This window comes from Lissotriton helveticus, chromosome 8 (genome assembly GCF_964261635.1).
Source record: "Lissotriton helveticus chromosome 8, aLisHel1.1, whole genome shotgun sequence".
Classification (NCBI taxonomy): Eukaryota; Metazoa; Chordata; class Amphibia; order Caudata; family Salamandridae; genus Lissotriton; species Lissotriton helveticus.
This window is the reverse complement of record NC_136069.1, coordinates 1492827219-1492845151: the sequence shown is the minus strand read 5'-3', so window position 1 is coordinate 1492845151 and position 17933 is coordinate 1492827219. Positions and strand designations below refer to the sequence as shown.

General features: G+C 40.7%; 1 protein-coding gene across 2 annotated transcripts in view; it reads left to right on the top strand.

The window, feature by feature from the left end:
• Positions 1-17933, top strand: part of TMEM135 (transmembrane protein 135) — a 1123835-nt gene that overhangs the window by 538723 nt on the left and 567179 nt on the right. For both annotated transcript variants that reach the window (XM_078658433.1, XM_078658434.1), the window contains exon 5: positions 16050-16115. In XM_078658433.1, coding sequence (XP_078514559.1) covers positions 16050-16115 — 66 coding nt within the window. The remainder of the gene's footprint in view (positions 1-16049; positions 16116-17933) is intronic.

Sequence of the window (17933 nt, the reverse complement as noted above, 5' to 3'; positions counted from 1 at the left end):
ATGATTAGATGATAAAAGGACTGTGCCTTATGACTTTTTCACCTCCTAAGAATATCATTTAAAGTTGGCCAGATACCAGCCTCTGTTAATGTTACAAATGATGCATTCCACAATTCCCCGTTTAAAACAGGTGAGAAGATACCACTAGGTCGCCACCATTTACTGTGTCAGAATTAAGATAAAAATAACATGCAAACCCTTTGTGATTTGATACCCTGATAATCCATGTTTCCAGGGATACATTATTTCCAAAGTTGGCTGCACTGATAGAAACAGCTTACTACTTACAAACTGAATCCTAGATGTTTGTACCATGAGAGGACACATCCCTCTTTCAATGACCATGAAACCACATAATCTCAATTTTTATGTGTAATATTTTCTCATAGATGCCTCCATACCTATTGATAGCAAGGCGAGCAAAGCACTATAGGAATATAATATGATCTGTGTCTTTAAGGCTAAAAGCATAGCTGTATCTCTGCTCGGATTGATATTGGCAAGTCAGAGCTATTCTTGTGTCCAGAAGCCATTTCTACTCTTCCCAATTTTAACTCTATTTGTTTCCTTTGGAATGAAATAGTATCAGTTTGAGGGCTTTGTGTAGCTGGACCATTGCTGTTTTATTGTAAATCAAACCTCTCTCTCCTTTTTAACTTTTTGTTGAGGTATGAGTGGAAGATCCTAACTTAAACATATTATTTGATTAATGGGTGATCATTTTCTAAGTAGGATTCACTTTACTCCCTTTACATCCATTGTCTAGTGGAAAAGAACTCCCGCGGTTAGATGTTAGATGTCCGGAGTGATTGAGTAGTGAACCAATACCAGAAAGCAGGATGAGTTGCCATGTTATCTGCCAATTTACTAGGTTTGCTGCAAGTCTGTCATCCATACATTTCAAATGTCCTATGCATGTCCTTTCCAGAACACCAAACTCTTGTATCTCTGCAGCAACCCATACTGGTTGTTAATACAATCTCCAGCAATCTCTGGGGAATGAGCACTAATCTTGTCTGAAATTATAACCCTATAGATCTACCGCCAGCTTCCCTCCAATTACATTGCTGTGGGTTTGTAATATTGGGTAGGAAGCTTGTACATACAGATTCACAGGATGAAAAACACACAGATCATCTCAGACATTACTAGGTAATACATTGCAATCTTTTGGAGAGCATCCATTTGGCAACTAAAGTTGTTGGCTCCAGGTAATGCAGGTACGAGATTTAAGAGCACCTGGGCTCCATATTCTTTAGGAGTGTTGATTGCAACCTCATTCCAAGGCTGTTGTGTAAGCCACAAGAACACAGCTTTTGGAACACATTAGACAAATTGTAAACATGGAGGTAAATCTTGAGGAATTGGTCTCCCCCTGACCTCTGTGTTAGTAGAAATATACTAAAGGAAATGAATATGCTTGGAATCATCCAGTGAAGGTATGCCATCATCACCCACAGTCAACCACTTTGTATCACGAGCAGGGCAAATCATTCAACTGGTGCAACCACCAGCAACAATTTGTAAAGGTTCATCACAAATATACGCTGTGCTAATATAATTTGTTCCCTTGTTGGGGCTCTAAGTCCATCCGTGGTTGAATGTCACACACAAGCCAGCAAAGGCTCAAGATTGCATGATATGTCATCATGCATCACCCTCAGATCTTTATCTTGACACTGAGATTCCTCTTCATTTGTTTCAAAGCACTTTGTGGTGATTCAAAAAGTTTGCAATAGAATAAAGAAAAGTTAACCAAACAATTTGAGAAGAGTTCTGCCGTGCATTTCGCTGTTTTGGTTGAATGGCATGACTGTCTGATCACACAGAGCTTTTGCATCCTACATTACAAGATTTATGTAGGAAAAGTTTTTTTTTTTAAATGGAGAATCCTCCACCTGAGCCACGTATATACCAGATAGTATGAGGATTTGTTTTAAATAACTTTTAGCATCTTTATCCAGGTTATTCCCTTTTAATGCCGGTAACACTACCTATTTTAACAGTACTATTTTAACTGATTTATGAATATTGTTGAACAATATTGAATTTGGATGTTTTAAATTCATTGTACTCACGTCTTCTGAAAACGGGGGCATAATCTTACGAGGCTCCACACCGGAGGTCTGGATGGCTGTCCAGGGCGGGGAAAGCACAAAAAACCATAGAGAGGACCCGATCCTCAGGCAACCATACAGTGAGCAAGGTTAGCGCTCCTGATGCTCAATGGGAACGCCTACTATGGAGGCTGGGCGCGGACGCAACTCAGACACTGTTTACAATCTGTCACACATGAAAAGGGGCACACACTAGACACAATCTTCTCCAACGACCCCAAATTAAAGCTGGCCACACCTATACCAGTACCTTGGTCAGACCACTTTTATAGTCCAATCACCCTGGCCAAAACACATACTCAAACAGTAGTTCACAGTACCATGAAGGCAGGCAGGACGTGGCCTAGAATCATACCGGGCAGCATGATTAATTCCCCAGAAGCATAAATCACGAGGAATGTAGAGGAGACAGATATAATATGGTCTGACAGTTTCAACCAAGCGGCAGAACGTTATAGCCAGAAAGACAGGCCAAGGTCTCGCCGCACCCATAGAAAAACAGCATGGTTTAACGACCATCTTGCCTCTCTGAAAAAAAGCATGCAAAAAAATTTAAAGAAATTGGAGAAAAACATATCAAGAGTCAGTATAAGAAGGCCATCAGACATTACCATAATGGAATTAAACAAGCCCAAGCCAGGCACTTCGAGGAAAAAATAAATCGAGCTCTCATCTCCTCTAGAGAACTTTTTAAGGTGATCAAATCTCTCACTTGTATAGAGCAAGACGTTTCTCCTCAATCACCATCAAAGGAGAGATGCAATAAGCGCGCAGATTTTTTCAAAAACAAAGTTAAAAACATCTACAACTCGATGTAAGGGAATACTTACACAGAGAGTCCATATATCCCTCCAGGAACTGAGGATCCTTCGGTACAGGTCGCAGGACCAGTATTAGTGCATTTTCTGGTGCTATGCAAGGAAACTGTGATGTTTGCCTCTTCCCCTTTAATGCACAATGTTCTCTACCCACATTCTAAGTTCTGAGAATGTTCTTGTCTGGAAATTCTCACCATGGCAGTTACTCTTGGCTGTTCATGGGATGAGGTTTTATTAAACCCACCTAATATCTAATCTTAAGATTCCTCGTTTTATTTAATATATTTAACTAATTTTACACTGGCGACGATTGGACACCTCAACCTGAACAACTTAACAAAGAAAAGTACCTCGCTTTCTCCTCCAGCGGCAGGAAAACGAAAAGAGAAGCGTCGACTTCCCAGCGGCTGATTTTTCACACTGATAACGTGGTGAGGAGAGCGGGAGGACTATTATTGGCATAAAAAGCTCAAGGGTTTCTAGTGGAGCCAAAATATTGAAAGGAATAGTTTTCTTTTATTTAATGCACAATATCAACATTCTTCGGTGTTGCTCGCGCTAGACTTGCCTCGCGCTACACTCTAAACTGATCTGCGCGCATGTACGTCAGACGCTGAAGTGAAATGGTTGTGCGCTGCGTTTCAATGTCATAGCTGCGATGCGTTCCAGCACAGAGCGGTCCATTTCCGCAAGCACGTAGTATCTCTGCACGTCATATTGAGCGCATGGAAAATCAGCATCTGAGCATTTTCTGTTGTGGCATTTCTACACGCCATAAAAGCGCATTGGAAAACGGCATGTGAACAGTTTCTGTTCAATACAAGAAAGGAATATAAAGTACATTAACCAAAAGACTATTCTAAAATACAAGAAAGGAATATAAAGTACATTAACCAAAAGACTATTCTAAAATAAGACTACTCTGAAATCTGAATTAGTCTTTTATTGAAGTGCTCCACTCCCTGAATTGGCTTACAAAAAAAAAAAGGTGAAATACTATGTTCTCATAGACAAAAGAATAAATAACACTTGAATATACAGTCCGCATCTTCTATTAATCTATAAAGACTGAAAATTGGTTAGTCTTACATAAGAAAGTGAAAAGAGAAAGATTATCTAAAAAAAAAAATATATATTATATATATATTATATATTAAAAATAAATATATATATATGTTATGTTTGATTCTCTCCAGCGCCAAGAAGCCTTCGGGCGTATGCGCGCTTAACAAATAAAAAATAACATAACATAACATAACATATATTTTTTTTAGCGTTAGTAAACAAAGTATTTATAACTTACCTGGAAATTATATTATATAAGTACACAAAATGCAAAATGTTACGCAGCCAGCGTTTTTTTTGGTCAGTCCTGGTGAACCGAATGTGAAATGGAAAAAGTGGAAAAAGATTTTTGCAAACTATGCAAGAGTATGTGGAACAAATCTCAGTGCTGAGAGAAAGCACTCACTTTTATTACATTGCCTAGGAGGAGAAGGGCAAGACGTTCTTGAGCATTTACCTGACCTTACGGCTGCAGAGCAGAGAAATCTAAATGAATATGAGATTGCTATAGTACAACTAGATAGGCATTACTTACCTAGACTCAGCACAATAATGGAAAGGTACCATTTTGGCCTAAGGGAACAAAAAAGAGATGAGTCCGTCGAGGAGTATGTATCGTCCTTAAGGAAACTTGCTTCCTCTTGTAATTTTGGTCAATCACTTGATGAGAGGATTCGTGATCAGTTTGTCTTAAGGTGTGCTCATGATGATATAAGAAAAGAACTTTGGTTAAAAGATGAGCCACCTCTTGAAGAAGTACTCGAGATTGCTAAACAAGTTGAACACATGACGAAATGTGTTGGTGAACTTAAAAAGGAGAAAGATAAACCCTCTGTTTCTGACTCTAAAGAAGAAGTAAAGGTTGAAGAAACGATTTGTCAAGTTAAAAAAACTGATGGAGCAAATCCTGATGAAAGAACATTTAGACAAATGAACTCTTCGAATGTTAAGTTCTCTTGTTTTAGATGTGGTCAAATTAATCATTTGGCTAATTCTCCTACTTGTCCTGCTCTGAGAACAACGTGTAACTTATGTAATAAAAGGGGTCATTATGCTAAATTTTGCAGGTAAAAAGCCACAAAGCTATGATAATCCTAGGAGAAGATGGTCACAGCCTCATGTAAGATCAATTTGTTTTGAGGTGAATGATGGTGAGTCAGATCATCCTTCATTTTTGGTCAAAGTAGAGAATAACATGTTAAATTTAAAATTTGATTCGTGCTCTAAAATAACCATAATAAATGAGGAAATGTTTAATAATTTATTTGCAGGAAATGTAAAAATGTTTAAATGTGATATCGTCCCTTTAGGTTATAGTGAAAAACCAATCTCTATGTTGGGATACTTTTTGGCTGAAATTGAACTGGGCTCTCGTATAATTGTAGGAAAAGTGTATATTTCAAAAAGAGGGGATGCATTGTTGGGTTGGTTACATCAACGACAGTTAGGTGTCACACTTGATCCCAATGCTTCTCCTCAAGTTCAGATTCAAGAAATATCTGATTCTCCTAGTACCACAAGTAATGTAAATTTGTCTGTTGCTTTAGCAAAAAAATTTCCAAATGTGTTTAAAAATGAGCTAGGATGTTTACGTGGGTATAAACATTTGATTAAATTGAAAAGTGATGCTATCCCTGTTGTAGCTAAAGTTAGGAGAATTCCCCTCTCAGAACAGGCTAAAGTACAAGATGAATTAGATAAACTTATAAATAACAACATCATTGTCCCAGTTGAAGCTACAGAATGGCTTGCTCCTGTTGTCATAGCGAAGAAATCCACAGGTGATATTCGCCTTTGCATTGATTTGAGGTCATTAAATAAGGAGGTGGTAGTCGATAGGTTCCCACTTCCTAACATCGATGAAATGATTTGCACATTAGAAGGAGCGAGATATTTTACTACCCTTGATCTCGCTTCTGCCTACCATCAGGTAGAATTAGATGATTCATGCCAGGACTTAACTGCCTTTATTACACCAATGGGTACCTTTAAGTTCAAAAGAATGCCGTTTGGCCTGGTTTCTGCGGCCTCAGTTTTTCAGAGGATCATGTCAAGAATTTTGCGAGGGCTAATTGGTGTAAAGTGCTACCAAGATGATCTATTAATATATGGTAGCAGTGCTGATGAGCATGATACTCGAGTTTCTATGGTCTTGAAGAGGTTAGAAGGTGCTGGCATGACATTAAAAAGGGAGAAGTGCAAATTTGGTGTGCAAGAGGTTAATTATCTGGGACATCGTATCACGTGTAATGGAGTTTTCCCAAAAATGGAATTAGTGGAAACCATTGATAAAGTGAAGGAACCCACTTGCAAAGAGGAACTTCTTTCTTTTTTGGGTATGGTAGAATTTTATGGAAAATTCATTTTTAATTTTGCAGAGAAAACACATAACTTAAGAAAATTAATAGTGAAAAATTCTGTTTTTAGTTGGTCACCTGATTGCAAATCAGAGTTTTTAAACTTAAAGAAAGAATTGAATAAGGCACCATCACTTCATGCCTTTGTCCCTGGTCTGCCTACCATGTTGTTCACTGACGCAAGTGACAAGGGACTTGGTGCAGTCCTAGTACAAAAGAAAAATGGAAAAGATTCTTTGATATGTTGTTCTTCGCGTTGTCTTAGAGGATCGGAGTTGAATTACTCTGTAATAGAAAAGGAGTCTTTAGCAATTTTTTGGGCATTAAGAAAGTTAAAAAATTTGATCTGGGGGACAAAGATCTGTGTTTTATCTGACCATAAACCGTTAAAGGAGGTTTTTTCAAAAAAGGGTTTAGATGCAATCTCTTCTAGGATAAGAAGATGGATTGTTTCCTTACAAGAATTTGATTTTGAAGTCGAATATATTCCTGGAGTTGCAAATAAATCAGCAGATTGCTTATCTAGGTTGGTTGACCATGAAAATTTAGAGCAAGATGATGTGTATGATTCAGAAGATATTGTAAACGTGTGTGAGGTGACTGACGGTGCCATTATTGAGTCTGAATGGAGGTCTGAGTTGGAAAAGGATGAAGATATTTCAAAAGTTATTCTTTCTTTGAAGAATAATTCTCGTTTGGACAAGCCTTGGTTGTTGGTTGCAGATGAGTTATCGGTGAGTGATGGTCTGTTAACTCGTGGAACTAAATTAGTTCCTCCTTATTCATTAAGGAATAAATTGCTGTCACATGCTCACTGTGGTCATTTGGGCATAGTCAAGACTAAGGAGTTTCTTCGAATGCAGTTCTGGTGGCCTGGTATGGACTTAGAAATAGAGAGATTGGTCCGTGAATGTCCTGAATGCTGCTCTAGTGACAAAATTTTAAAGACAAGACAAATGCCAATGGTGAAGAGGGCGTTACCTGCTCATCCATGGGATGAGGTTGCAATTGACATTGTTGGTCCTCTCTCTGGGGTTTCTGATACTCCTTATCTTATTGTCTTGATTGACTTATACTCAAGATGGATTGAAGTCTCTGCAGTCAGGGAAATCACTTCTAATTCTGTTATCAAATTCTTGGAGTCTATATTTAATAAGGAAAGTTTTCCTAACAGTCTGCTATCTGACAATGGTCCTCAATTTTGTTCTTCCAGATTTACTGACTATCTGAAGAAATGTGGTATCAACCACAAAAGATGTTCTCTTTATCATCCCGAAACGAATGGTGCTGTGGAGAGAGTTAATAGGACTCTGAAAGAGTCTATACAGCTTGCTCGTTCCTCTGGGTTAGATTGGAAGTCTACTTTACAAGACAGGATTAATGTTTATCGTTTTGCTCCCCACTCTACAACTGGCAGGTCTCCATTTGAACTGTTCAAAGGGAGAGTTCCCAACACGTTGTTGTGTCCTGGGTGGATGTGTATTAACAAGGGTCTTGTTGATAATGATGTTAGTGATTGGAGAACTAAGGAAATTCTCAAACAAGATGCTAGAAAAATTAACTTTGATCTCAGGAAACGTGTATCTTCATGTGAGGTCAAGGTGGGTGATTTAGTAAAAATAAAAACCCCGGTAGGACGTAAACCTTGGTCCAAGTACACTGACATCAGGTTTGTTGTCAAGATTTTTAAAAATGCTGTCAAAACTGATGATGGTAGAATCTGGAATAAGAGTCGAATTGTTGTTGTTAATGCTGATGTTTCTCCTTTTGATGATTATCAGTGTTTTGGTACTCGTTTAAGCACTAACTTTCCTTCTCACAGGTTTACGTTTCCTTCCAGGAGAAGTCTAAGAGCACGAAAAGCACCATCTTATTTGAAAGATTATATTTAAGTTTGAGTTCTATTTGAGAAGCTGTTTTCCGTTGCTTCCCTGATGTGTTATTGTTTTTGTATAAGAAAGAGCTCTGATGTTTTAATTTTCTTTTCTGTATAAGAGGGAGGTGTGTGATGTTTGCCTCTTCCCCTTTAATGCACAATGTTCTCTACCCACATTCTAAGTTCTGAGAATGTTCTTGTCTGGAAATTCTCACCATGGCAGTTACTCTTGGCTGTTCATGGGATGAGGTTTTATTAAACCCACCTAATATCTAATCTTAAGATTCCTCGTTTTATTTAATATATTTAACTAATTTTACAGAAACCACCAGCATGATTTTGCAGAACATTAAATCTGGCTCCCCTCAAGACTCAGTACCCCCACATATTTTACTACAGGGTGGGGAAACCACATTCACCATCACAACAGAGCTGTTAGTGCTATCTGCAGGGCCGGCTTTAGGCATGTGCAAGCTGTGCACCTGCACAGGGCCACCAAACCCCAGGGGCCACCACGCCAATATATATCCGTAATATATTATCCTCTGAGGATGGATACACATTTGCGTGGTGGCCCCTGGCAGGGATTTCGCGGCCTCTGGCTCTGTTCCACTTCTAAACACCCTGACCCCCTCCCCTCTTTACTGGCCTGCGCGGTCCGCCCCGCCCGGACCCCCTCTTCCGGGCCCCCTACCTACATTCCTTGCCCAGGGCCACCATGAGCCTAGAGCCGGCCCTGCTATCTGTTACTCAAGGGACAGTTCCAAAAAAATGGAAGCATGCCATAGTTCGACCCTTACTAAAGAAGCCCCACTTAGACCTGGGGAACTACCGCCCCATATACATTTTTTACCCATTTTAGGAAAAATAACGGAAAAGCACGCTAACCATAACCTTTCCCAGTTTCTGAAAGAGAATGGGGTGCTACATCAGCCCCAAATGGGTTTCAGAACACACCACAGTACGGAGTCAGCTTTGCTGAATGGTCACGGAGGAACTCCAGGGAATTCTCAATCAGAGGGGCTTGTTGCAATCCGGCAGCTTGACATTATTACAGCTTTTGACACTGTGGATCATAGCACTCTGCTCCACAGGCTGAAGAAGGAAGGTATCCGGGATAGCGCCCTAAGCTGGATATCTGAATTTCTAAAAGGTAGATCCTTCCAGATAATGGAATGTGCGCATCTCTCAGATGCTCCACAGATCGCTTGCGGAGTCCCACAGGAATCCGCCCTTATTCCCACACTAGTCAACCTTTACATGCAACCATGGGCCAATATATTCAGGAATTTGGCTTATCGATCGTAACCTATACAGATGATACCCAACTGGTCGTTTCAGTGATGGAGGGCCCTAAATCGAATTACAGCCGATTGGTTCCTTGTATGGGAAAAGTACCCAAATGGATGTCTAGCTGTAGCTTAAAATTGAATGGCGACAAAACTGAACTGATGTGCCTGGGAAATAATTCTGTGCCACGGGCTACTATTAGCTGGTCAAAAGAACTTGGCAGTCCCCCACCCCATAAAACTCCTTAAAGAACTTGGGAATGTGGCTGGACCACAATCTGTCCATGGAAATACAAGCAAGGAAACTGGCAGCCACCTGCTTTTGAATACTCTGCATGCTACGCAAAATTCTAGCCCTTATTCCTGAACAGACCCAGAGAACTGTTGTACAGACCTTGGTTATTTCCCGGCTGAATTACGGGAACTCCCTCTAGCTGGGTTTCCCCAAATATGTGATGAACAGGCTACATGTGGTTCAAAACGTGACAGCCAGGATACTCAGAGGCATGCCCAGGCAAGAATCAGCGAAAGCATAATTGAAACTGCTCCATTGGCTGCCGATCCAAGCCAGGATCAATTCAAATCTTTATGTATGGCCCACAAAGCCATGAACTGCAAGGGCCCAGTCCTACTTAGAACACTCATCACCCCATTTGTGCCCGAAAGGTCTCTTAGATCATCCTCAGACCTGCTCATGAAGACAACAAGGATAAAGAGATCCAGATGGGGAGGAAGATTGTTTTCGCACCGAGTGCCAATGCTGTGGAACTCCCTGTCCCAAGAAATGAGACTGCTGGGGGATGAGCTAAGTTTCAGGAAATAACTAAAAGCATGGCTGTTCCCCTGATGATTTTATGATTCCCGTTTCACCACCTTCTCCGCAGCGCTGGGAATCCCTTGGGCAGCTAGGCGCTTTATCAATACATAAACATAGGGCATCATTCATCACTCCCAATTGTGCAAGGTATGGCTTCAAATGTTGCGTATATACTTAATTAGACCATAAATAGCCATAATTTCACTTCAAAATCTCCACCATTTTATTTTGCAATGCCAGTTTCTTTTAGTGCCCATCTCCTGATTCAAAATACTTGATAATCACTTGTCAAAATGGCTCATTTGTTATCCATAATCTCGAGGTAACTCTTTAAAATGCCTCTTCATAATGCCTCTTCATTGTGGTTCAAAATGTTATGAGGACCAAAATACCCCTGAATGGATCTTAAAATGTCTCAAAATACACCTCATTGCATACCAAAATACATCTCGATGTCTTCTAAAATACCCTGTTTGGGTCCCACAGTGCCTCTCATTGGTAGCCAAAATAAGAACCTTCGGTTAAAAAAACGCCTTTCATTTTATCTCATAATACCCCTCACTGTTTACCTAAATATCCCAGAATAGACCCCTTAACTTCACCTCAGTTGGGCAAAATGTATTCTTATGTAATTTTGTAAAAATAGACTTCCCTTATTCAGCAGCAGTGTGCGCTGTACAAACACATACAAGGATATATTTAATTGAGCCCAAAGTATTCCTGTGATTGGCTCCTAAAGCATCTCTGTGATCTAAAAACGCATATTATTTTTGTCTCATGTCTGCGATGTTTGCCACCAAGTGACTCCCATATCATGCCCTAATTTAGTTTTATTGAGTCCAAAAATGTATCTCATGGGAGCCCAAAATGCCCATTTGATCCCAAAATGCCCTTCAATTTATCCCACAATTCCCATCATTAGTCGTAAAATCCCATTCCTTATGTCGACAAATGTCCTTTAATAGATCCAGGTAGTCATTTCACAGAAGCCTACCAGTAGAGGTATGGTGCAACTTGATATACAAGATCCAGGATTCAACATTATGCAAAAAGAATTAATTATCAGATGTCAAAATGTCTCCTGTTCACTTCATTTGACATTTAATGGAGAGCTCAACATACTATAACCCTATTTTGAGACACTAAACTCAAGCACGCTCCTCATTTGTTATTCGAAATGTCACAGATTGGATCCTGAAAACGTTCACTTGTTACAAATTATGCCCCCCTCTGATCTTCAATGGTGTATGCCTAATTATGCAGATTTAATCTCTAGACAGGAGTGGCTAGCATATGCTTCAGCCTTCCCCTTGTTTGTTGCTGTAGAAGTGAGTAAGAGAACTGGGCCAACAGTAGTAGTTGTGGTGTGTCCTCTCCCTTCACTGGCCCCCTCGGTAGCCAATAGCCAGGCCTCGTTCCATTGTCTGCAGCCAACACGCGGTGTCTAACAAGAGATTAGTAGGACAATGTTATCAGGTGTGGTGCACTGCAAGAGCTGAATCCATATCTGTTTAATTTCTGGTTATTGTTTGGAACCTAATCCCAAAAGTATGTGGTGTAGTGCTTAAGCTTTCAACTTTGGGATCAGACGTGTAATCTCCCAGCACAGTGATTTGACTAAATATCGATTTTTTATAAGCAAATAACTTATCTCGTGCCTAAAATCAGTTACTGTGACACAAGTAATAAAAAGTTAAATATAAAATAATTGTGTAATTCAAATGTGTAAAACCCCACTTGATGTACTGGACTCCATCATTAACATACTGTGCCCTGCTGCTCCCCAGCTTGATTCATGTTAAATATCCTCCAATACATTAAAGCGTACATGCATACAAACCCTATCAGGCCGTTCCAGTGATGGTTATTGCTGCCTGGTGCATCAGAAAATTGACAACAAGCTTGGCGACCAAAGACGACTGTCTGATTCTTCTTAGAAAAGAGTACGGATTGGGTTTCTTGAAATACTCTTGAAAGTGTATGCTGTAAATACCAAATTAGAAGACCCAAATAAAAATAAGTTGAAGTGGAAACCACGTGTTACTTAAGCATAAAGTTTCAGTGCGTTATTTGGCCTTTCCTCTTCATTTATGTGCTGTCTTGCATTGTCGTATCCCCATTTACAAAATCCATAGTCTTTAGGAAAATAGTATTTCAAGCCACTGGACAAAAGAAATCCATAAATGTTATAGTATAGAAATGCTTACATTTTGGATCACAGATGCCATTTTTTATTCTTTAGGTTTCTGCTCGTCAGAAGGGATTTAGCTGCTTTGAGAGCTTACTGCTGCCAATTAGTGTCTATCTCCAGGTGGCCTCCTCCCCTCTTATTTTCAATTTAGTGAGGAAGCTACGCCTGCCGCGCTAATCTCCTTAGCGCCACTCAACACGTAAAGAGCGGAGCTGCCATGGCGGCTTCTGAGGTGGCAACCCAGCCCGCGCGGTGAATCCGCCCGGCCGCTGAATGGCGTTGACATCTGCTAGGAGCTGTGTGAGCCCCACTATATTAAAGGGGATCTCTTACTAGCAGGGGTGAAAGGAAAGGCACACACACCAGTGGTTTTCAAAGGAGACAAAGGGAAGCTTAGCTGTATTGACAGAGTGCTCTATTTGCCAGAAACATCCTTAAAAATGTTGGTGGGAAGAGCTGATGAAAAAGACCCATTCTGTGAGGGACAAAGGGTTGCATGAGGTTCTCTCGCCCTTTATTTGTCGAGAGGGTGTGTAGGAGAATTGGATCTGGGAGTTGCCATGGATGCTAGTGAGGACAAATGAGCTCATGTATTGTAGTGGGCCGGGTGCAGGGCGGCATTTGTACCTCTGCTCAAACAGAAGTATAACATTGGCGGGGATAAATAACTGTTAATCATGATCCCTTTCCATCTGCCTATGCTCTAACAATTGTTTTCAACTTAAATGTCAGTATGGAAAAGTGCACCTGTTGAGATTTTGATTTCTGAGTTAGGTCAAATGCAACTATAATTTGAGCAAGGAAATGTAAACCTCTAGGGTTTGCATTCTTGTAGTCAGATGTCGCATCTTCTCTGTACTATGGTCTGCGGTAGTTTGACTAACTGTAACTGAACGATAGCTTGTATTGGCAAATCTAAAGGTTGCAACCTAATAGTGTGGGTTTTGATAGACAAAGTTTTAGTATTTATTTTAAGCTTATGTGCCAGTGATGCATTGTACAGTAACACTGTCAATTACTTCAGGTACACAATGTCCTCCAGCTGCTTACAGTGCCAGCCTTACATGCTGCAGTGATCCCAGATCTTCCAAACACGTGAGAGGTGCTGGCGCTACTTATGCATCAGTGCTCGCCCCAGAGCCACCTGCAGGACCACTGCTCCTGTGGCGGTGCCCCTTAGTACAAGAAATCCTAAGGTTTGTTCCCAGTGCCCACTTCTACAGTGTTCGCCACTTCTCTCTCCTAGCGCAGTGGCTGCTTTTATTGGCTCGGTGAGGAGGAGTGAAGGTGTTTCACTAGTACACATTGATTTCCTTTAACTTGTATTTGCTGTGTGGTTGCTTGTAGATGTTTATTTATTTATTTTGATAGTTTTTTATGGCGCAAACTTGACCCTTGCGGATATCAAGGGTCCTGTGCAACATAGACAGAGTTAGAAGTCTCTGTGACTCAGTCACACGGCAGGTGAGTGAGATGAGGGTTTAGACACATTGTGCACGAATGGGAAGTAAGCAATTGCACATACTAAAATGGAATTGTGCGTGGAGCTCCTGACTGCGACAGTGGATCTGGGGACACTTTATTGAGGAGAAGGAAGCGGCAGTCATACATACCACCAGCAGGTACTCCTGGTCATAGTGCTCCAAGAGCTGGTCCATTCTACATTTTGAGTGACACGGTCCAGTCGGAGGGTTACACTAGTACTATTTAAATCTGTGCAATAATTTGTCTCCTCAGCGGACACCGTCTCTGGAAAACACGGCATGGCTGGAGACCTTGAAACCTTGCCACTTTCAGTCAATTGCTGTTAGCCTAACTAGTGCCAGTACTGGCTTCTAAAGCATCCAGTGGTGGTCCATTCCTGCCCGCGTCACAAAGCCCAGGTGGAAGCGGCTCTTTCTTTGCTGCACTATGCAAGGCTAAAAATGCACCTGCCGTCCTTGATTAGCCAAGTGTCGTTTTGTGGAAATCAGTTGTGCCCATTTCTATTTTTTTTTTTAAAGCTATTTTACAGTGAGAAGCACTGAATGAAGAGGTCCTACTTCTGTCAGCGGAAATAAGCATTTGCAGCGGGTCTTTTGTGCTCTTTTCCAAAGTCTAACCAATCCATACATGCCTTAGGACACACAGGCGAAGCTTCCCAAGCGGCAGTAAACACCCCAATGGTGACATGCACACTTTAAGATTGGGCTTGTTTTTGGAAGTAGTTAGTACAAGAGGGAACTCTTCTTTTCCCACCTCACACCTCAGGACAACATTCAAAGGAATGGTCTTGCAGCATGTTGGCAGTGAGGATTACTCTCCAGGGGTACATGCTACTTGCCTTGGAATTCCCACCCAACCTCATAAGTCACTTAGGAGTGAGGATCTTGGGGCGCAGGCGATCTCTGTAGCTTCTAGGTTCTGCAAGGCGGCTATAGGAAGGTACAGAAACCTCTGCCCCAAACCCATCACTATTCACATAATTCGGAATAATGACTAAACGGCGCTCAAGTAAATAAAGTGTGTGTAAATAAAGTGTGTGTGTGTGTATATATATATATATATATATATATATATATATATATATATGTGTGTGTGTGTACATATGTATATATTCCCTTTTTAGAGGATAAAAGTAAAAAAGGGAAGGACTAATGGCCAGTTGCTCCAATGCATTCCCTCCTCTTGATTTGCTGTTTCCTGGAGGTGCGCACAGCTCCGCCCCACATGCCATGTTGTACATGGCTTCGCTTTGGTGTAAAGATTACCAGTGGTTGGTGTGGATAGGGACTCAGTGCCTAGTGACATGACTGGTATAATCAGACGAGGCAGTCAACACGTTACTGGGTTGCTGGGTTAGGGAACAGCAGTGGTAGAAGCCTTGACTCATGTATGAAGGGAAAGTGAGGTACAATCAAAGCGTTATCTGATACCCTCAAACAACTAATATATGGTGTTGGGGCCAAGGTTTTTGTTCCCCAAAAGTGGCTCTCCAGGTAACCAAAGTGGGATGCAAGAATAGATGAGAAATCGGTGCACAGATCAGATATCGCAAAATAAAGTAACTTAGAAGGGCTGCAAACAAGGAAGCAATTTTCGTTAGTAAAATATAGTAATTTAGAGAAAGATTGGTAGAATTGTAATGTTTTGCTTGCTTGTCTAAACAGTAATGCCTAAGGGCTGGAGAGTTTAATTCAGGAGAGTTTTCTCCAAAGAAAAATACCTCATTTTTCTAAAGCCGTTCATGGCATTAGGCTTTTGTATCCTGTTCCTATTTTGTACTAATTGCCTTAAATTACACCGGCCTATTTTCTGTTCCTTTACAAATCTGCATTCTTCAGAGTCTGCATATTATTTAATTGGGCACTTTCTAATTATAAGATAAACTGTTCCAAATACCTGCTTTCCATATTTCACGTTTAAGAGCTGAATTGACTCAGCTTCAGATTTAGAATTCAAAGTTTGATATTTATCATCATAACGCTCACCCCTTATATTTAACAATTTTGCTTATTAAAATCTCTTTTTTATTTTTAGGCCACAGAAACTTTATTTCGAATGGCTGTCGCAAGAGGATTAATCACACCTATGAGAAACGGAGAAGTAAGAACAATATTTTATGTTGTCCCTCGCTTATACTAACTGTTTTTTTCTCCTTTAATTGGTATTATACACTTCCTTTGTCGTAACTGCGCGAAGTCATCATTTTTTGTTTTTAAAGTAAATAGTTCAGTACCATTTTTTCTATCAATAATAAGTTTTCCATTATCATGGATATGTTTTTCAATGTTCTGGATTTTTTTTTTTTTTAGAGTGGGGATCCCCTCAACCTCTGTCTCCCTCTGCACTTTTTATTCCTCGCCTGCATGGCCCTCCTGCCTCCCTGCCAGGTTGCAGACTGCGTCCTATCCTGGGCTCTGTACCACCTCTGTTGCCACAGTGTCCCTTTCCTAGGTCAGAGAAAGAAGGATGTCTGTGGCCAGAATTGAAGAGCTTGACATCTGTCTGTAATCTCAGAAATGCTGATGATTTTGGTTGGGGGAATAGTTTTATTATCTCGCTACATGCCCTTTGCACAAAGATGAAATATCAGTTTACATCAGTGCTTGTCAACAAGCAATTGCAGTTAGAAACGTCTGTGATGATTTTTCAAACTGGATGGTGGGAGCATCAAAAGTCCACAAACCCCAAGGGGTCTCTTTGGAAGATCTGGTGCTAAATGAATTGTGATCAGACCTCAAATCCCCAGCAATGGGCGGTTGTGTTTGTAGCCCAGAGACTCGGTGAGTGAGCCTCATTGGACCCAGATGACACCTAGGCCCTGCTCACAGAGCTGTGTGCACCGGAAGCACAGGGGTAGAAGCAGACCCAGGGCCATGGAGAGGTGTTTCCAGGTCATTGATTTTATTTTGATAACAACACAACATTTTCCACATATCTTGGACATCCGTCTAGTAAGCCCATCAGTACATTCCCTGCACATGTACACTTATCAGGTTCACCTGCCCAAATTCTTAAACAAAAATGGAAATCGGCACTGCATATACTTCCTCGCCATGGTGCAGATTCATGATTTTTGGGAATCCACAAAGGTTTGCTTGAGTACTCTTGAAAACCTTCCACTGATAATGTTTTTGCAAGAGTACTCTTGAATTCCATTTGTGAATTCAATTTTTATTTCTTTTTTCCACCAGAAGGAATTTTTTTTAATCTGTTTTGCAAAAACCTTGCCCTGCAACCCACCAATTGTTGGGTCCATTTTCGCTTTGTAACCACTATGTAAAAGTGCGTTTGCATCCTTGAAAAGGGTATCTGCTTGTGTGAACTAAACGTAAACGTATAGATAGCTTTGTGAACCAGACCCACTGAGTCCAGTGATCTCTCAATGTATTTCTTTGGCTGTGCCACAACAAACCTTTTGCCATTAAAAGGAGAGACTTGGTGCTTTGCATGAACTTCCAAATAAATTGTTTGCTTGCGCCATTCCCTAGTTTGTGTGTGAAACAGAATCAGGGCAGAGGTACAATGTCAGCCAGCCAGCAAATGAAGCATGCAGCCATTAATCTGTATTTTCGGAGTTCCCCAGGTGGATAAGCATCAAACAAGACTGTTCCTATAAGATGGCGTGCCTAGTTAACTTCCTTTTTATAGTATAAAAACACTGCAATGCTTTGAATGAAGAATAAAAGCTCTTGTATAATTTAAGATAACAGAGACATAGTCATTCTTTTAATATGATTAACTGTCTTAGTCATGTTATATTTTGGCATTTGTTAATTCTTAAACTGGTTATCTACTTGTTTAGACCAGTCGTTCCGGACAGCACCTGCAGTGCAGGGGGCCACCAACCTTTGAGGGGGGCCCATATTCAGCCGAAGGCCAATGAAAATCTATAAGATATAGGAAACCAAGGGGTCCCTC